General features: G+C 51.3%; 1 protein-coding gene across 1 annotated transcript in view; it reads left to right on the forward strand.

The window, feature by feature from the left end:
• Positions 1–21,666, forward strand: part of LOC138492324 (clustered mitochondria protein homolog) — a 1,100,229-nt gene that overhangs the window by 909,560 nt on the left and 169,003 nt on the right. Inside the window, exon 20 of the mRNA XM_069619372.1 lies at positions 9,848–9,928. Within this exon, the coding sequence (XP_069475473.1) occupies positions 9,848–9,928 (81 nt within the window). The remainder of the gene's footprint in view (positions 1–9,847; positions 9,929–21,666) is intronic.

Here is a 21,666-nt window from a genome sequence, read left to right on the forward strand (position 1 = left end):
CGTTGGAAGGAGTCCTGGGGATCTGGATTCCGGAGTGGGTCCTGCTACTCGTCCTCATCTAGGCACTCCCGGAAGCGGCGTCACTGGTCGCCTTCCCCGTCCTCGTCGGATGATGGTGCCGCGAGGAAAGTAGCTTGTCTCACTAAGTCCTCGACTCTGGAGGAATGGGAGGCCTTCAGGGAGCAAATGCTGGTGATTTTGCAATCCCAGGGCACAGTTCCATTTGCGCCTTTGTAAGAAGCCGGCAGGGAACAGTCTTGGTCAGATGCTCGCGCGCCTTCGGGCCTGGTTCCTCGGGGCGATCCTGATCGGGAACCGTCGAGGTTCCGTTCGGACAAGGTTCAGGTTGATCGCCAGAGATGTGCTAGATCCAGGGCTCGTGTCCGTCGGATACGGAGGTTGATGCTTTGCCTTTACACCAGCCCTTGGTGCCGTTGCCGAAGCCGTCAGTGCCCTCGACACCTTTTGGCCGGAATTTGCCAATGGAGGTCCCTGGTACTGTGGATTCTCCAAGGAAGGCTAAATCAAGTCTGTGAAGCCTGTTAAGGAATCCAGACCCACTTCTGTCCCTGGGCAGGAGTTCTTTCTTCGGCAGGAGTTATTTCTTCCTCCTGTATGATATCTGAGGATGAGGAGAGGTCAGATTTGCAATTTGCCGCTGTTGAGCCTGATGTGGCTCCTGTCTTTACCGGGGACAGTCAGTTGGAAGAGTTACGTCAATCTCTAAATGATGCCAGTGGCTTAGACAAATCTCCTGAGGTGGAGTTTGGCAGGCCTGGGGCTCATGCCGAGTCCTCTTATTAGGAGACTGATGGCTAGGGTTACTGAGTATCTTGGTTGGTCTAGTCCTCCGGATGCATTTGTTCAGGATGACTTGACTGATATTTTGGATCAAGGTCCGTCCACTGACCCAGTATTGCCTTTTGATTTGACTTTGCAAAAAAGGGTGGCGGTTGCTTGGCAGACCTATGGAGTCTCTTCGGCGGTTAACAAGTCGTTAACAAAAAAAATACCACCCTTCCAGTAACGACCCCAGCTACCTAGAGTTTGGTGGTTCAGGCGGCTACGGCCACCTCGAGGCAGGCAGCGTACCCTACCATCTGTCCTGATAGGGCCGAAAAGCGCTTCGATGGTTGGGCACACAAGGTGTTTTCTCCGGGGAGTATGGCGCTGAAGTCGGCCAACTCCACTTGTGCTTTGGCAAGATTTTCACATACTCTGTGGAATTGCGTCTCTCTAGCGGCTGAGCATATTCCCGAGGGGGAAGAAAGGGATGGGTTCCTTGCTCTCGTGCAGGATGGCAAGGATCCATGTGTGAATCGCTTCAGTCTGGGTTGCACATGGCCAACAGTGGTAGGCGGTCCATGGCTGCGAGCACCGTTATACGCAGGTTTGCGTGGTTGCAGAAGTCTGGTTTTGCTCCAGATGTACAGGCCCGTCTTCTGAACATGCCCTTTGATGGCTATCATTTGTTTGGCAGCAAGGCTAACGAGAGCCTTGTGAGGTTGCAGACCTCCAAAGCTGCTGCTTAATCTTTGAAGCTGCTGCTTAATCTTTGAGTGCAGCATTGTGTCACTTTTCGTCCTAGGGGACAACAGTGGAGGGGAGGTTCCTTACGTTACTACTCCTCTTTTGGTAGGACAAGAGGAGCCGGCAATCAAAGGGGTCAATGAAGAAGTACCCGTGGTGGTCAGGGAAATAGAGGTGCCAAAGCCGCTCAAGCAGCAGCCACTTTGCCTTCAGGCGCTGCAACAGGTGCTCCAAAACAACTTTGAGGCCATGTTCCATTGTTCGCCGGTTGGGGGCAGACTCTCAGCAACTCGAATGGCGAGCTATTACTTTGGATGCCTGGGTTCTGGAGACAATAGCCCAAGGCTACTGCCTGCCCTTCCTAGAGCGGCCTCACGACAATCCACCGGGGAGTATGTCTTTGAAGCTTCCGGATCCGCTCCTTGTGCAGGAAATCTTAACCCTGCTGGAGAAAGGCGCTATAGAACTAGTGCCTGTAGCGGAGAGGAACATGGGATGGTATTCCCCATATTTTTTGATTCCAAAGAAAGATTGGAGACTGAGACCCATCTTGGACTAGTGTTGGTTGAACAAGTTCCTCCGGAAGGACCTTCGACTTCAAGATTGGTTGGTGTCTCTGGACCTACAGGATGCTTACTTTCATGTGCCGATTCATCCAAAGCACAGAAAGTACCTGAGGTTTGCGGCTGGCAGCTCCCACTTTCAGTTTCGGGTCCTGCCATTCGGATTTACCTCCGCCCGAGGGTCTTCAGCAAGGTAATGGTGGTGGTGGCAGCGTATCTCAGGCGAGGGGGGATTCATGTCTACACCTACCTGGAAAACTGGCTGATCAGAGCACGTTCTCCTGAGCAAGATCTGGATCATCTGTCTCACCTGACGCTCCCTCCACAAGCTGGGCTTCTCCCTCAATTTCAAGAATTTGCACCGGACAACTTCTCAACAGCTCCAATACATCGGGCTGTGTTGGACACGTCCTTGGGAAAGTGTTTGCCTCCCAAGGTGAGGGCTCATTCCATTGTACAGATGGTGGACAAATTTCAACGTGCCCAGAGTCTTCTGGCTTTCATATTCTTAAGGTTGCTCGGCCTCATGGCATCCTGCATTTTTCTGGTGCCAGAGGCCAGACTGCGGATGAGATCCTTGCAATGGGTCCTCAAGATGCAGTAGTCCCAATTCTCCGACAAGATGTCAGATACCGTTCAGGTTCCACTCTGTCTCCCAGGGGCTTCTGTGGTGGGCCAGCGAAGGGAATCTGATGAAGGGGGAGCCATTTTGGCAACCTTGGCCGGTGGTGACTGACACCTCACTCACTGGATGGGGGGGGCTCATGCCAACGATCTGACTGCCAGCAGTTGTTGGTCTCCGTCGGAGTCCAAACTCCACATCAACCTGTTGGTGCTGAGGGCCTTCAGGCTGGCCCTGAAGGCTTTTCTGCCGGCTGTGCGCGGGGGGGGGGGTGGAGTGCCCTGATCATGACGAACAACACAGTGGCCATGCATTACCTCAACAAAAAAGCAGTGGTAGGGTCACTCCCGTTGTGCAGAGAGGCAATGCAGCTCTAGTTCTGGGAAATCCAGCAAGGAATTTCACTCTCTGCAGTTTTCTGGCCGGAGAGGAGAAAGCGTTGGCGGACGCTCTGAGCAGGCAGAGCACGATCTCTCACGAGTGGGAGTTGGCTCAGGAAGTCCTTTGGAGAGCTTCGCCCTTTGGGGGACTCCACAGTTGATCTGTTCGCGACCACTGCCAACCCGGAAGTGCGAGAGATTGTGCTCAAGGGAATTTGGAGAGCGTGGTTCCCGGACCTTTGACAGATGTCCATCTGTCCTCCACGCCGCCTTCCCTACCGAGAGGAGGATCGGCGCTCGCGCGAGCGGTGGAGGAGGGGTTCGGGTGGTCGGTTTCTCCATCCAGAGGTCAAGACCCTCAACCTTCACGCTTGGTTTCTGAAAGGTTGAGATATAAGGATTGGGACCTCCCGGATGACGTGATGGAGGTGTTGCTTTCGGCCAAGGGGCTGGCAACCAAATCCCTGTACCGCTGCTGTTGGCATAAGTTTTGTGACTGGTGCAGAGGACACAATTTTGATGATTTTCAGTGTTCCATTCCCATGGCTCTGTCTTTCTTGCTTTCTTTGGCCCACAGGGGCCTTCAAGTAGGTACCATTAAAGGTTACCTGGCGTGCTGTCCATCTTAAAGCGCTCGGCTGAAGAATGTTCTTATTTTAAGATTCCTTTGATTTCCCAATTTCTTAAAGGGCTCACTAATGTGTTCCCACGTCCCCGTTTCAGGTGCCGGTATGGGATTTGAATTTGGTCCTGAAATTCCTGATGGGTGCTCCGTCTGAACCTTTGCACTCTTGTCCTTTGAGACTGTTTTCTTTCAAGACGGTTTTCTTGATTGCGGTTACTTCCGCTCGCAGAGTGAGTGAATTGCAGGCACTTTCATCTAAGCCACCCTTTACAGTGTTCCACAATGATAGGGTTGTACTGAGGGTACGTCCATCCTTTCTACCTAAGGTAGTGTCTGAGTTTCATTTAAGCCAGAAAGTGATACTTCCTGCTTCCTATCCTCCTCCTCATCCTGGTAAGGAAGAGGAGCGACTCCATTGGTTGGACCCTAGGAGAGCTCTGAGCTTTTATATTTCTAAGATGTCCAGGGTCAGAGTGGACAATCAGCTCTTTGTGGGGTACGCTGGACACCGATTTGGCCAGGTTGTTACCAAACAGACCTTGTACAGATGGATTAGCCTCACCATGCAGCGGGGAGTTCCTATTAGGAATATTTGTGACACAGCTACATGGGCTTCTATCCACACTTTTGTGCTCCATCGTCACGATATGGCCTTTGGTAAAGCGGTCCTTTATTTATTTTTATTTATTTTATTTTTTACATTTGTAAAGCGCACTGCAGCCCTGAGGCATAGAGGCGCTGATAAGTGGGGCTTAAGAAGGCTTGATTAAGGGTTACAAAGAAGCCACCCCAGAGGAGATCTTAGAGTATACAAACAGAGTTACAGAAACATAGGACCAAGGTAGCGAAACAGAGAACAGGCACATTAATTGAAGAGACTAGTCTTGATGGCCTTGCGAAAGGCCGTGTGAGAGTCGAGTCGTCTGATGTGCGGTGGAAGGGAGTTCCAGAGGGTGGATGCCATGGTGGGAAAGCTTGTGCCACCAGCACGTACTCGGCGGGTTTTTGGCACAGTTAGTAAATTGGAGTAGGCCACTCTGGAGGGCCTGGAAGCACAAGGTTTAGAAAATCTCTGGGCGAGATATATGGGGGCCAGATCGTGAAGACATTTGTGCGTGAGGGCAAGGGTTTTGAACAGGATTCTTTCCTTGACTGGGAGCCAATGGACCTGACGCCTGAGGTCAGAGATGTGGTCCCTGCGTGATAGTCCAGTGGCGGCCCTTAGGGCATTGTTTTGGACTAGTTGGAGTTTCGCTAGGTTTTTTCCAGACGTACCTATTAGAAGGGCGTTGCAGTAATCCACTCTTGAGCCAATGATTGCCCTGGCGATAGTTAGGCAATTCTGTTGGGAGAGGTACGGTCTGATTGCGTTGAGCAGTTTGGAGTAGTAGGCTGAGGAGGATGCAATGGCATTGACCTGCCTGTTCATGTTCAGGTTTGAGTCCAGGTAGACACCCAAGGTCTTGACTGTTTGGGATACAGGGATATGAATGTTATCTATGGTGAAGGAGTTGTATTGCTTGTCCAGCTTGCCCAGGGTGGACGGGGAGCCAATCAGCAGAAGCTCGGTTTTCTCGCTGTTGAGGCATAACCAGTTTTCTGCCATCCAGGATTGGATCGTGGTGTAAATGGAGTTGAGCGTGTTCAGGTCAGACAGGTAGTCCCCAGAGAGGGGGATAAGCACCTGAGTGTCATCAGCATAGTTAGTGTATGAGATGCCCAGGGCGTCTAGGATCTTGAACAGCGGCCTCGTGAAGAGGTTGTAGAGGGTAGGGGCGATGCATGATCCCTGAGGGACGCCACATTGGATGATGCTCGGGTCAGCGCAGGAGGAGTCGGAGAAGACCTTCATTGCTCTGTCCTGCAGGAAGGAGGTTATCCAGTTGCAGGCAGTCGGGGAGAAGTTGGCTGCGGTGGCAAGATGGTGGCATAGGGTCTTGTGATCCACCAAGTCGAATGCAGCTGATAGGTCCAAAAGGAGGAGTAGAGCAGGTTTGCCTGCATCTCTGAGGTCGTCCATCTGGTTTTTGAGGTCAAGAAGTGCCGTTTCGGTGCCATGTCTTGGCCTGAAGCCTGACTGCCGAAGACCAAGAAGATGGTTATCTTCGAGGAATTTTTGAACTTGCAGGTAAGCTGCTTTGTCCAAGATTTTTAGTAAAAATGGGACAGTGGTAATGGGTCTATTCTACCATCTGATTGGGTATTCTAAATTCCACTCCCTCCTCCATTTTCTGGTACTGCTTTGGCAGTATGTCAAAGATGTGGAATACGTTGGAGGACACAATCCATTTGAAGAATAAGTTACTTACCAACTGGTAACGTTCTTTCGACTGATGTTCCTCCAAAGTATTCCACTTCGCCCTCCTGGCCTGCCCCTCTGGAGAATTTCCTATGCTATTGCAGCTTGCGTTCCCTCAAAGCTATGTGCAGTCAAGCAGGCATTGTGTATGAGCGGGTCACACGTTATGGAGGAAAAAACATAAACTGAGGCTACGGGTGCCGTGCGTCCTATTTATAACACCCGGTGACGTTGCCCTCGACAGAGGCCTTCGAGGGACATCAACCCGACACCATTGACGCAGGATGCTCCTATGCCGAAAAAAATCCGAAGTAGCAGAGCTGTGGACATTACATGTCAAAGATGTGGAATATGTTGGAGGAACATCCAGTCGAAAGGACGTTACCAGTTGGTAAGTAACCTGTTCATCTGCCCACAATGGCACCAAGCCCGCCTTGTTTATCCTCTGTTGATCGATACGTAAAACCATTATGTTGCCTTATTGGAAGCAGTAGGGGGCTCTTCTTGGGGCAGAGGCGCACCCTCATGAATTTGGCAGCCACATTGGGAGAAGCCCAGAGAGTCCCTTTTGAGAAAATGTGTAGGCTGACAACTTGGGCTCTCCTTCAATATTCAATACAAATTGAACTTGCACACTAAGAGTCTGACTCTTTCTTTTCACAGTCCCCTTCTCTCCTTGCCTTTCTTCCTGCAAGACCCAAACTTTGAGGGTGTGGTTTGATATGAGAGAAGAGATGGATGATGAGGAGGAGGTGTTCGTAAAAATTAGGAAATAAAATCAAAAGATGCGTACGTGGGTGTCTGCACAGCCTTCATGATTATAGGGAAGTGACAAAGAAGTTGCACTGAGTGAAGATTACCAGTAAGTAATTTTGGCATTACGAGTCTATTTTAAATATGCATTTACCACCTGATCTTCTTTCCATACACTCTGCAGAAACTGTTGTCTTGACAATTGAGAGAGACCACAGCGTAATCTTAATCGTCATTTGATTACAGATTACAGAATGTATTTGCCAAATCTGACAGATAGTTTAATGTATTAAGCACTTAAGCCTGACATGGGTCGAGCCTTAACCTTTCAAATTGAAATTCTGGCAATGGCCACTCCACTTTTCATCCTTTCGAGGTGGATACATTGAGTACTGTTATATATGGGTATAACTTCATCCATGTTATATATTGCCCTTGTATCAGTTAGGGAGATGTATCAGTTTTAGGGAGATGTATCAGTTTTATGCTTAATCCCCTTTCCTTGTGTGAACCCCAGCACTTTTTGCTGGACTTCTGGACATCTTTCTTGTTCTGCTGAATGAGGGGAGTTAGTTTCCCATCATTCATTCTTTTTGCTCTGACCATGGGAACCCTGTTCATTGCGTTTTACTCTTTATTATGGAGTCATACTTTCCTCCATACACTTTCTAAGGCATCTGTGTTTCACTTTTGCAGCACACAGCGCCCTATGTGCAGTGTTGCTGGGAGCCTTTTGGCCTCACCTTTTTATATTCTTTAATTTCCCTTAACTACTATGCTCCAGGTCTCAAGGATACTTTTTATCCCCCTTAGCTTTTCCCTTCGAGAGATCCGAGATCCGCACACACTACCTGATGTGGAGTGCTAAGGGGTTACCTAGTATCCCCTTTCTGTCTGCTGTAACATTTGTTACAGAAACAACCTTACAGTTCGGGCTGGTGGCATTGGACGTGTTCTACCAGCTTTTGTGCTATTTTTGCTTGCAACCTGTATGCACAGAAGTGACCCCTTTGTTCCATCATGGTGGCGTCTTCCTTTTTCCGCCTTTTCTTGTATGGTTGTATTTTCTTGGTCCTTCTACCATTCTGGGAGGGGGAGGTCCTGATATAAGTTTTGTCTTTGGCGGGAACTCTTTGTGTAGCCCATCGAGGCTCTACTGTGTCTGCTGGGACTGGAAGCATGGGTGGATCCCGAAACTCTGCTATCCTTTGTCCTTTGGTGTTCCTGAAAGGAACCAGTTCCCACTGGGGGGGCTGGCTGTCCTGATTGGACTGTCCCCCACCCTCCGGTCTGTAATCTGTAGGGAGAGTTTGCAAAGGATGAGTGTTAAATCTAAATAAAAGATGAGGTTCCTGAGGAAGAAGGCAAGTCGACCAATGGAACAGAAAACCTGAAGAAGACAACCAAAGACTCATGCAGCCCCTTCCAGCAACCGCGACCCCATTTTCAAATCGACAGAGGAGCCCGAAGAGGACTCCTTTATTTTGGCTGGTGGAACCACTAGCCATAAGCTGACCTGCAGAACGGGCCATCCCCCAAAGTGCTGCGACCTTGTTGTACTGCAAACCGCCAATACCAGGGGACCTCTGACCCAATTGCAGTGCATACTTTTCCAATTAATTAATCCTCCCAGAACTTTGGTGAGCTCCATTTGGACCTCCAGAGTCAAGTTCCTTCTCCTCAAAGTTCCCTCACCAGAGCAGGACCGAAGAATCGAGGCTGATTGACAGGCGGTAAACGTTCATCTTTGCAGTCTGTGAAAAGGCGCCAAAACTGCAGACTGACGTGGGAGTACGAAGAATCCTTTGCTGAGAGTCCTTTCTCTTGACTGGTGCTGCAACATTCCTTCCAGGGTCCATCGCTGTTGCACTGTGAAAGAATCCAGCTGCATCCTCTTCACCATTCCTCAGGTACTGTTGGATTCTGGGTAGTAATTACCTCACGCCATTTTGTCGCTCCGGTGTTGCTGCTGTGCTGATTCCGGTATTTGGGTGTTCCGCCATACCGTTAACCCAGGCCCTAATGCTTGTGCGCCTATAAGGGAGCCGTTCGCAAGGTCCCTGAAAACCTGCTGATCCTCAAAAGCATTATACTGGCTTGCAATCGAAGAATCCCTTGGAACCTTGCCTTTTCTGCACTGTGCCTTTCCTGTTTCCTCTCCAATCTGACTTTGAAGAACTCATCCATAGATGGGGATCATCTACTAAAGCCTTAAGGCCATTGAAAAGTATTACAGGTCTTTGAAAATATTGCAACTGCTATTGCTGGTGCTGAATAACCCTTTTTTTATTCCTACAACAGAACATTTTCTGAGTTGCTATATAAGTGTTTTTACTTACCATTGAACTGTATATTTGCCTAGTATTGCTTAGGTTTTCTATTGTTGATTAGTTGAAATAGTACTTACCTGAATAACCTTGCCTTGCGTATATAAAATAAATGTCTATTTTACTAAACTACAATTGTGTAAGAGTTTCTTTGGGCCTACATATTTACTGATTTCATTGTTCTTGCCTACAGCTCACATCATCCTCCAAGGATAAGCCTGGCTGCTCTGCCATTCTACCAATCCTTTGGGTAGTAGAGACATACGCTAAGAGTTGCGGCCTGTATATCAAGGGATAGTTTTGTAGAGTCTCACCTGTTGGTAGACTTTAGGAAAACTCCCCTAACATACCACTATTTCCGTGGAGTTTAGGCTGGGAGGAACCATATCGAGTTGGCACTGTACCATCCCTCATGATGTAATGATGAATACAAGAAAGGACCAACACTTGTATGCTACTGTTTTGGTTTTCATTACAGTTCCGTTATGTGGTCTGGGGTTACATTATGATGAGGCAGTAGACTGATTAATGAAAAACGTGTTGTGATGAGATCTATTGGTCGCTGAGTCTTGCTCTTCGCTGCTCCACACCTCTTGCTTTTTGTAGTTTTCTGTAAATTCATGTCTGCCTCTTGCCTATGTACATTTACCATCACTGTTTTCATGCCTCTCTGCCAATATGCTGGATTTCATACTTTGCTGAACCCTTGCAGTTCTTGCCTTTGAACACTATATTTTTGTTGTTGCAGGCTCTTGAGACCCAGCAGAAAGCAGTGATAATGACAGAGAGAACGCTCGGCTATGACCACCCCAAGGTCATCGAGGATTATGTATGTAAACATATGACACCATTTTCTGATGTGTTTTTAGATCAAACCTATTGTAAACATTTGGTCCAATGAAAATGATAAGCAGATGTCTTCTATCTAAAATTGTAATGATACAACAGTATTAATACCAAGTTTGAACAATAAGAGTTGCTTCCAATACTATGCACTGAGTTGCAAATTCCACAACATTTGTCATCCAGAGGAGCATTTTATTTATCTCTCTTTATCTTTACATGCAATGTTTTGAGTGGTATGGACCACTAGTAAAGTGGGACTACAAATGTAAAGTCAACCTGAGCCACAAAGTATCCAAAAAAAACATGATGCTGACCTAAAAAGAGGCTGCTTGATAAGTGGTCTGGGATTGCAGTCCAGAGTTTAAATATGATACATGAGGAAGGAAGGGTCCCACAAAATAAAAGAACCTGAGGGTGTGGTCAACGGGCGACCAAGATGGCCACTCTTTAGAGGAGCTCTGTGAGTCTGATGCGTAATGTGCCCCTGACCAATCCCGAAGCGGGAGCTTTGCCTCCTGGACGTGTCCTGAGCTGCGACCGAGCCCCTGGTGGTCTGGGGGAGCATAGTCCTGGCCAGATCCGGTGTCAGGTCAGCAACCTGTCACCGGGCGGTGTATGGGTGAGCTGCATGGCCTTCTGCTTGCGAGGAGCGTTGTCTGGGAGCGGGTGCTGTGCCCTGCGGTGTAAGGTGAGACGACCCGTGGTGCCGGTGTGACACAAGCCTGAAGCTGACATTGGGAGAGCCGGTGAATGGTGACAGTGACATTGGGGCAGGCTTGAGGGGGACAGATGGCTGGCGCAGAGCCGCTGCTTGCGACCACAGTGTGTGGACCCTTGCAGTATACCTGGAAGTCAGAGCCGGCACAGGAGCAGAGCTTGCGGTTGTGCTGAGGAGGGCGGACCCTGACTCCATTAGGAGGCATGCCGTCCCGCTCTGCTTGCTAATCTGCTCCCCTCCACCGAATTCCTGACCCCCGCGGGAGCCCCACTATAGGCTACTGGATACAAGGAGCTGATCTGGAGGCTGTGAGAGCACCCAGCTGGGCAAGTGAGCGGCACCTGTCAGTGTTCTGTTTTCTTCTCTCCCTTGCTCCCACTGGGCGAGTGGGCTGGGGACCCCAGGCTGACGGCGGGTGAGATGCCTCGCCCTGGGGCCGGGCTGCTTATCTGGCCCCACAAAGGAGAATGCTGATCTGGGGAGCCGGCCAACTGGTGTCATTGCCATTGACAGAAAGCTCTGGGCGCTGCTCCTGATTCCCTTGCAGTGTGCAACGTGTCAGTGCTAGACCCTCCCCCTTGGGACATCCTGGCAGGGTGTTGCTGGATCTTTGGATGAGTTGGGATGTCCTTGCTTGGAGCCTTGGCATCTAGGAGGGAGTGCAGCGACTGTTCTTTGGACACCCGATGCTGAGCCCAGCGGTGCTGGCAGTTCGCTAAACGGACTGGTTTGGTGATGATGGCGACCATGGAGGTGGGAGCTGCTCCGCCCGCCCACTCACAAAGGCAGATCTACTGGGCATGCATGGCCTCCCTGGAAGAGAGGCCTGCCACCTCGGTCAAGAAGGAGATTTCTACCACAATGGAGGGATTGCAGAAGTCCTTTTAGGTGCTCTCTAGGGACCTGAGACAGATCAGCACTAGAGTGTGGGATGCTGAAGAGTCGATACACTATCCTGCAGAAGGATGTCATACACCTGCAGGGGGAGTTGGGTCTAGCCAAGCACGGAATTTAACTAATTTCCACGATTGAAGATTTGAAAAAGAGGCACAGGCGGGAGAACCTCAGAATCCAGGGCCTGGAGGAAGCTGCCGAAGGGCCCAACTTGAAGGCGTGGGTCCTCTGGTTCTTTAAAGTGACCTTCCCTAACATATCTGTGAACCCCATCATCCTGGATAGTGTTCGAGTCGGGCCCCTCAGGAAGGACAATCTGGGTCAAACTAGGGACATCCTAATGAAATATCACGCATGCACCATCAAAGATGAGAACCTGCAGGCATCTAAATCAATGGGTGATATCAGATTGTCATGATCCCTACCCCTAACCCTCATAGGCAAGTCAGCCTCCCTACTGGAGCCAGGTTACGGTCTCCCACTATGGCCGCAAAGGCCTTGCCATCTCGCCAAAGACTCTCCTGGAGTCAGTCCTGACGCCTTTGGCGTCAGGCTCATACTCAATGTGAAGGTAACATGGGGTCTGGACTTCGTAATGGGCTTTTGTCCAACATGGAGGCTCCCACATAGCTCTGTTCCAAGAACTGAGCTATGCGTTCTAGTGTTTTGGGTGTGGTCGGGCCTTGGAATACCTGGGGCTATATAAGCCACACCCAAGCAGAGGAACATGCTTCGCGTTATTCTGCGGTTAGCAGCGTGACACTGACCGTGTCCAGCTCGGTCTCCTGAGTCCCTTGCCTGCCGAATCCTGGAACCGCGCACCTGAAAGAACAAGAACATCATTACTACAGCACTTACCACTGAGTAGCATCCTGTCTTTGGTCCATTGCTTACCCGGTCCAGAGAACACCAGCATCTTGGCGCCGCACCCTTCTCCGGATCACCGCAACCTGGAAAGGAGAGGGAGAAAACAGTATTAGTGAGGGCTTATTCACTTTTACTAAAAACCACAAGACTCTTACCTGATTGGATTGTCTCCCGGTCAGCATCAATTCCGGAACATCACAGCGGCCTACAAGCAAGAGAAGAGACTCAGGTTAGCACAATAAAGGCAAGATAACACTGCGCACTGCATTTATTTATGGAATAACGCTGCGCACTGCGCATTCACTTACCGACTCGTGCTCAACTCCATCAGCACGACAACACCGAAACTCTTTCCACACCTATAGGAAAGAAACAGAGACATTAGGAAAGGAACAAGGGGAAAGAAAGAGAGAAAGAGGGAAAGAGAGAGAGAGAGAAAGAAAGGGCCCGCACCAGCTACGCGCCCCTGCACCCAGAAGCAGGACGGAGAGCGCACCATACAAAGAATTAAGGTGAGGAAAAGGTCTAAGGGAAGGTTTGGTTTTCAAGGGAGGCGGGAGCCAATCAGCAAAGGACAGTTAAGGTTTGAATCCGGTACTCCTGTATTGCAGGCCTAATCCTTATCTTGAAACATTACCAAGGGAGAAGGTTCGTGAGTGCGAGTGAGCCAGCCAGGGCTGAGTGGGGTCCCCGTGGATACCAGGTGAGCGTTACACAGATATGGCACACAGAAGCTGAGAATTTTCGAGGACTTGGCGGCTCTCACCCTTCAGAAGAGACTAGCGTTCAGGCCAACCACGGGGAAACTCAGGCAGGAGCATGTGCAGTGCCAGTGGACATTCCTGTTCGGCCTGCTCTTTTCCTGGGAGGGGAACCCATAGCGCGTTACTGCACCAGATGAGGCAGCCAAGGTCCTAGGGATCTCTCTGAACCAGAGCAAGGAAGGGGAAACAAAGACAATGGAGGCAGGCGCGAGGCCGTAGTAGGATCAGTGGGGGGGGGGGGTCTGGGAGAGAGTCTCACACGGGCTATGGGGAAGTGCTTTGGTGAATTGCACCGGTGGACTGCCTCGCTGCACCTCCCTGCTCATTGTATTCAAATATAAACCTAGATGGTGGGTTGGGGGGCGCCTTTCGGACGGGCGAGGGGGTGGCAGGCTTGTCCGCGTTGGGAAATGCATTCCGGGCTTGGGTATGATTCTTGAGTCTGGTTTGTTTCATATTGTTGATGGTTTGTAATGTTGGAGGAAGCACTCTTATGGTGTGTGCACACAGTATTGATGTATGGGGTTTTGTAACAGACGGGGGCGGCTGGCAGGATTGGTTTCACCCTCTTGTCACTATGGAATTAGGTTTGTCTCCTAAGATTAGGGGTTGAACTCCTCCAGGAAAAGGGGCATACGCAGGGTAGATGTGGTCAGATTGCGCACTAGAGAATTCCCAATAGTTCTTCTCCACGCACCGCCTAAAGAAGCGAGGAGTGGGCTTCATATTGATATTTTGTTTGTATCGTGCTTATGCACGTTTCAGAGCATGACGAGGCAAGGGAGGGGAACAAGGGAGAACAAAAACAAGATCTTACTAGGCCCAGTGACACTGAGAACAGCCAAGTGCAGGGGAGAGAGAACGGTGGGGGGGGGGGAGAGTGCCAGGGGGGAGGTGGTAATTGCTGTGCATAGGAAGAAAAACATAAAAAAATATAGTGCAGGTGGCAAGTGCTATGTTTAAGGCACAGACAGGGGGTGTCTAAGTGCAGGGAGAGGGGGGGACTGTAGGGTTACAGATACAGACCCAAAGTGCAAAAGGTTTCCAGGAGGCAGTGCAGGTGCGTGGCAAGGTGGGAAGTACCTGGGCCGACATCAGAGGGTAACCAGGTGCATGATGTCTAAGCAGAACATATCAAGGGAGAGGAGGAGAGAAAGCAGAAGCAAAGAGGAAGGTCTTGGGGTGCTTTCAGAACCAGAGATGGTTCTCAAGTTTCAGGGAGGATGTTCCAGAGGGATGCCCCAGCCGAAGACAGATCTAACCCAGCACGTTTCTTAGAGAAACGACTGACCCTAAGGGAGTTGGGGGAGCGAAAGAGCTGGCGAGGGAAAGTATTTGTAGAGGGAAAGTTTAAGGTATTTTGGACCCATGCCCCAGAAAGCCTTGTGGACAATGCAAAGGGTCTTGAATTTAATCCTTGCAGCCACTGGGAGCCAATGGAGAGATTTCAGGGCTGGAGAGATACGATCCCAAGGCTTGAGGCCCAGGACAAGTCTTGCAGTCCTGTTCTGGATGAGATGCAAAGGGCAGAGAGTAGAAGCAGGTAGATTTAGGAGTCTTTTGCAGTAATCCAGCCTAGAGAGAACCAGGGCTCGAGAAACTGTGAGTTTCTGGGGGAAGGAAAGGCAGAATACCTCTGAGGAGGTGCAGTTGGAAGGTTGACTCTTTTGAGACATCAGAGATGTGGGCAGAAAAGGAAAGTGTTGAGTCGAAGATGACCCCGAGATTCTTAGCCTCACAGGTGGGGGTAGGGAGAGGGCCAAGGGATGCAGGCCAGAGAGTGACAGGAAAGTAGGGAGAAGGTGTGCCAATGAGGTGGATCTCTGTTTTGCTGGCATTAAGGCAGAGATCGTTGGCGGCACACCACTCCTGAATAGCAGACGGACAGTCAGATGAGAGAAGGAGAAGAGGTGGCCGAGGGAAGCCTGAAAATTAGTTGCGTGTCATCCGCGTAGCACTGAAAATTGGAGCAGAGAGAGGTAATGCGATGGGCGAGAGTTGCCAGGTATGGATTGAAAAGCCAGGGCGAGGGGGGCGCTGTCGAACAGCTGCCAAAAATGGCTGCTTAGCCCATTACCTCCGTGAGGAGCTGGCCTGGCACATATCCTCCACCATCAGCGGTTCGCCTGCATCTCCCCGCCTGAAATCAGCATTGAAGTGTGCCCGACACCGCCCGCACCATCCAGCGGCCCTCTCGGGGAAAAAACGCAGCCCAGGAGGCCGGCTACAGCCGACATCACTCTGCGGCCTGGCCGCGTGGGAGACTCCAAGTTTGGTCGTGTCTCCTCCCCTGTGTGGAGCCTGGCGCCTGCAGCCAAGGAGGGCGCCGCTAACTATCTGCTCTCCTGGGGCTCGCCTCGCCGAGCCCTGTGTCACTGAGGCCAGCGCTGCTGCAGCTTGAGCCACAGGAGCCCGCTGATGCCGGCTGGTGGCTGCGCTTTGGACTGAGGGTGGAGCGGCTCCCCGGCTCACCATCGGAGGCTCGCCGATGCTGCCCTTCATTTCGGCCCCACCCTGGTCTCGCCTGCTTGCCGGTCCTCTGCGCTGGCGCGGGACCGGGGGGTGGGCTACTGGAGCCACCCATCGCGCCCTCTGCTCTGGGCCTCCGGCGCGCCCTGGCCTGGGCTGCGCTCCGGGGGGACATCCACACTGGTTGCTGCTGGTGCAACGCTGCAACGAGGATCAATCCCCGCGAACTAAACGTGCTCGCGGGGCAGGTGAGGATCTGGGGGGGCCCGCATCTGTTTGTCTCTTCCCTCTCTGGACTTCACCGCTGCTATAGCCCCTAACAGACCACGGCCTCAACATTGCCCATGACAACTGCTCAGTGCTGGGAGCAGGCGACAGGCACTCCCATCTGCCCGCCTAGTATTATTGTTTTCGCCCCTTGGCAGAGCCGGGCCCACTGGCGAAGCCTCTGTACATGGTCAATTTGCGCCCACGGTCACACTAGTGCACTGCTGTGCTGGTGAGACCCCGGGGCCCATCTCCCCCTGGACTGAGTGGTAGGACACCTCAAAAATAGACACTTGCTCCATTGGCCATCCTAAACAGAATCGCCACGTCGGATTGGGATACCACACAGTCACCCTTCTTGCATCCAGCGCTTGATGCACCGTGGGCGGCAACTACCCAGTGAGACTTAGCTGCACCCACTGCCCCCCCCTCTGGCTCCTGGTGCCCCCGTTTCCCCCGTTGCTGCCACGGCTTCTGCTCTCCGGGCACCTCCAAGCGGATACACACCATTGATCACCCCTATCGCCTCACGCATCATTGTTACTAAAATTACGGCACCCTGAACTGCGCTAGACATGTCTAATCGATCAAGAGGAATTGGCAAGGGGGAAGCTATGGATAAGTTTACTAAAACTGTGCCAAGGGCTGAGACCGTAGACATGCCACCCGCTCAGGAGGAACCCAAGGCCGAACCACGTCCAGGCACACTGGTCCCAGATCTCACCATATTGATGGAATCCATGGCCAAGAATTTCGTCTTTTTACATGAGAAACTGGACGACATCAGTGCCTCACTCAAATCTCGAGTTGACCAAGCTGGTACAAGGATAACTGAGGTGGAAAATAGGATAGGCACAAATGAAGACGCAATACACACACTTCAGGAAACTGTTGCCACCCATCTCGTGACATTAAGGGCGTGAAGGCGAAATGTGATGATTTGGAGTCCCGCTCCCATAGGAACAACCTTCGCATTATCGGGGTCCCGGAGAACACCCTTAAGGGGCACATGGAGGATGCAGTGGAGAATCTACTCAAAGAGCTGCTGGGTAACCCTGCCTTATCCCCATACTTCACGGTTGAGCGTGCCCATCGAGCCCTTTCGCCACATCCCAAACCAGTCGACTTCCGCCGGGCCTATTATCGTTCGGATTCTTAATTACAGGGACAGGGATCTCATTCTTCGCCTATCATGTGAGAAAGGCGGCTTGTGCCTCGATGCCCACACCATCAGTATCTTCCCCGACTTCTCTCTGGGGGTGAAACAGGAAAGGCGTCAGTTCCTTGGCGTCAAATAACTACTCAGAGTGCAACATCCCCTACGCAATACTGTTCCCGGCACGACTAAAGATCACATATAAAGAAAAACTGTACTTTTTCACGGTTCCAGACGAAGCAGTGAAGTCTGAGTCACAGATACCTCTCCATAACCCCGGAGGCGCCCATGCAGACAATGGCTGAGCACTATCTGGCGTTACTCCCTGGTGTCCATATCTGATTGATAATGTTTGGTCCCTATGTGCCGATGGCAATATTGGTTATTTATCTATTCATACATGGTTCCCTGATAGACACAACTAGGCACCTAGATGGTTCCCTCCTACGCACTCATTATCCTAGTTTCTGGAGCCGACTATGTGCCCTGTCTCATCCTTCGGCCAACCTCTGGCCATTCCTGCCTACTGGTATCGGGCACAGAGTGATTGATGCAGGTACCACAGACGCTCGCACGACCTTAGTGCACGCTGTCTCCTTCGCTCAACACCAACCATACGGCAACAGCGCGCCCCACTGCAGTTGCAATGGTTATCTTTATTTGGTTCTGGGTGGTGTTTGGCCCCTGTTGGGCCTGTAATGAGGTGAACCCACATTTGGTTTTCACCACTAGCCCCCTGCTTAAGGGAGGTGTTAGTTTATTGGGAGCCTGCTGGTGAAAGGTGGTGAGGGAGGGGGGAGGAGTTGGTCAGGGGAGTTATGTTAATAATGGCGGAGGTAGACCGGCACACCACACCACACCGAGACGCCCTCAGATATATAGCACTGACTGCAGACATGGGTCGCAACGGCGCAACTGGGATGTGCCCTAAACTCTTGAAATGCCCACTACTATAATGTCCTTGAATGTCTGGGGCCTGAGCAATCACACCAAGGCCCGTAAAATCATGGCCTACGGCCAAAGACACGGCTGTAAAATACTACTGCTACAAGAAATGCACTCAGAGTGCCCTCTGGCAACAAAAAGGGCATCATCTTGGGGCCCTAACAGATACTATACCTCCTATTCCTCACGGGCCAGGGCGGTGCTGACTGTCATCCATAAATCCATCAAATTTGTACTGCATTGACCCCGACGGCAGATATGTAGTTCTGCATTGCACAATCGTAAATAGAGAATATCTCCTCGTGAACACATACGGGTCTAATGTAGACGCTCCTGACTTTGTGGAGGGGGTGGTGTCCATACTCCTGGGGTACGTGGGAATTCCAATCATCTGGGGAGGGGACATGAACTTCATTTTAAATACGAGCCTGGATAGGACTGGGAAGGCACCCAGGCCTACGGACACATTGCTCAACACTCCATCCATGACGCCTGGAGACTGCTACACCCATTATTGCACAAATATACTCCCTATTCCTCCGTTCACGACACTTCCTCCAGGATCGACCTATTTCTGGTGTCAGGCAAGGTAGTGGGGAGGATCAGGGGGGCGCAAATACTGACTCGGACCCTTTCAGATCATGCCCCGATCACCCTATCAGTGGAATTGGGAATGCCCATGCCAACATTTAATGCATGGCGCTTCAAATCGGCGGCGCTGCAGGACATCATGTTCAAGGCCGATATCCTGGCTGACATGGAGTCTTTCTTTGAGTTTAACACTCCCCAGGCCACTACTATTGGGGTACGATGGGACGCCTTCAAGGCCTTCATTAGGGGTATGTCCCTATCCAAAGAGGCAGGGGTATTGAAGACAATTAGAGCGGCTCTCAGCTGCCCGAGGCCAGACTGTGGGAACTGGAGCAGGAGTGCTCAACGTCCTCTAACCCATCCACACGCGCCCTAATCAGTGATGAACTCCAGGCATTCAACACACACGCAACCAGAGAGGTTTTATACTTTAACCGCCCTCTTGCTGCGCGGAGGTATGTGGAGGCCGATAGGCCCGGTAGAACACTAGCTGCCCTGCAAATGGGGCAGTGGGGGCAGGCCCAGATCACTTGCATCAAAGACAGACATGGTGCCACTCAATGGGAGGACACAAACCTCTACACCCAACCCCCCGAACATAGTGAACAGCACATGAAGGAACTACTTGACCAAATTCCTACGACAAGTATCTCCCCTGCCACCAGTGACCAATTAGATGCCCAGCTACGCCTAGACGAGATGGTTACTGCCATCTCGGACCTCCCCAAGGGTAAGGCTGCCAGGCCCGACGGACACACGTCCGAAATCTATCAGGAACACATTGCCATACTGGCCCCCAGGTTACTGGAGGTGTGGGAGGAATCGCTCCGAGTATCTGCCCTCCCCCCCACTATGCATGAAGCCGTAATTACGGTACTACTTAAGCCCGGCAAGCCCGGCCCGGCAAGCCAAGCCTTTCGCTTATGAATCTGGACACTCAAATTTTCGCCAAACCGCTTCCTCCCAGTTATGACATATATGGTGCACGAGGATCAGGCATGCTTCGTGCCGGGGAGATCTACCTCTCATAACATCAGGCGGCTGCTTAACGTTATGGCTCGGATGTGGTTGCTGTCACACTGGACACCCAAAAGGCATTCGACATGGTCTCGTGGAAATACATGTGGGGGTGCTGGAGACAATGGGCATTGGCCCCAATATGATTAAATTCATCCAACTCCTGTACACCACCCCAGTGGCTATGGTATGGGTTAACTCCCCACTCCCTCCGCCCTGATCCCGCTTTCTAGAGGGACCCGCCAGGGCTGACCATTCTCCCCTATCCTGTTTGCGTTAGCAATAGAGCCCATGGCGGACCACATCAGAACACGCCACTCCCACAGAGGGATTCGACTAAGACACTCCCGAAATTATATATCTCTATGCGGATGATGTATTACTATACGTCAGGAATCCCTCTGTCAACTTAGACCCAATGTTGCGGGACATTACTCGTATAGGCACTCACTCAGGGTTCACAATTAACTATACAAAGTCTGAGATCTTCCCACTCACTAGCTCTACGCAGCGGCCAACCACCCAATATCCACTCCGCTGGGCGCCTACTGGAATTAGATACCTCGGGGTCCATGTGTCCCTCACTAAGGATACATCGCTGGCCGATGACTATCAGGCAGAGGCGAAACTAGCCGACACCAAATTGGCACGCTGGCACCCTCTCCCTTTGTCACTCGCCGGAAGGCTCTCACATATCAAGATGATGCTTCTTCCCAAGTTTTTGTACACATTCTGCAATGTACCCATCTGGCCACGGGGGACATACTTTGCCAACCTATACAAGATGCGCGCGCAGTTCTGTGGCATTCCGGGGCGGTACGCAAAAAATGGACAGCCATGACCCTACCATATGAGAGGGGGGGATTCACTGCCCCGACCTAACATTACATTGGCTAGCAGCCCAGACTCTATACGCCTCCCATTGGTATCCGGGCACCCCCGCCCGCATGTCGAGCTGGAATCCCTCGCAGCGGATGGCATTAATGTAATGACACTCATACTGCATCGACAGTACACACCTGACTCGCCCATAGACCCAGTCGGCACCACCATACATGCATGGGGTAGGCTATTCAGAATGACGGCAGAACAGTACCCTTACTACAAATGGCTTCCCGTCTGGGGGTTCCCAGGGCTGGAGCCTACACATGATGCAGCCCTTTCACAACGCTGGAGCTCCCTGGGGTACCAGGCATTAACATAATTCTACCCTGACGGGCAGTTTACAAATCCAGACATGGAGGCCGGGCCACTCCGGGTCAGCTCTAAAACTGCTGCAATACTACAGTCTCTGGGCTGCTTTCCGTGCCGCATGGCCCGACTTCCCTGATGAGCCCCCCGACTCCCGTGGGATCTCATTCATCGCTAACTCTGGAGGTGCCCGAGCCATCGTCTCCTCATTGTAAAAGCTGCTGCTGGCGAGCAGCCCAGCTCAGCCTTCTAGGGCACGGGGACGAGTGGGCAGAGGAGCTGGACCTGGAGGTCTCTGACCACGTATGGGGGACGATGTGCTCGCACATCAATAGTCTCCCTTAACTTCTGCTACCGCGCCATGCAGTTCAAACTGCTGCATAGGCTGTACTACACCCCACTCAGGATCTCCAGGTTCACGCATACTGGTCCACACTCATGCCCCTGGTGCAATATGGAAAGAGAAGATCACCTACACAAGTTCTGGACATGCCAGAAACTGGGGGAATTTTGGGAAAAAATACTTGCGACATTGTCAGAGATCACAAAGTGTTGTTGACCCGGACCCCCTGGGGGTGCTGTTTGAAATATGGAAATCTAGGAGGGCCGAGGGCATGACTACATTTTTAAACTTAAGTTGTATTCTAGCCAAGAAATGCATTCTCCAGAACTGGAAGAATCCCTCCCCCCCACATTTTAGAAATGGTGAACTTGCTTACCTGGTCCCGGAACTGCAAGGAAGAGCATCTTGACATGCTCCCCAATCACTCACGCCCCAAGAAAATTTGGACTTTATTTAATAGTTACCTCAACAACCAGGAGGATAGCTTGTCCGAGAGTGG

Source organism: Ambystoma mexicanum, chromosome 10 (assembly GCF_040938575.1).
Source record: "Ambystoma mexicanum isolate Mex_15411 chromosome 10, UKY_AmexF1_1, whole genome shotgun sequence".
NCBI classification, from domain to species: Eukaryota; Metazoa; Chordata; class Amphibia; order Caudata; family Ambystomatidae; genus Ambystoma; species Ambystoma mexicanum.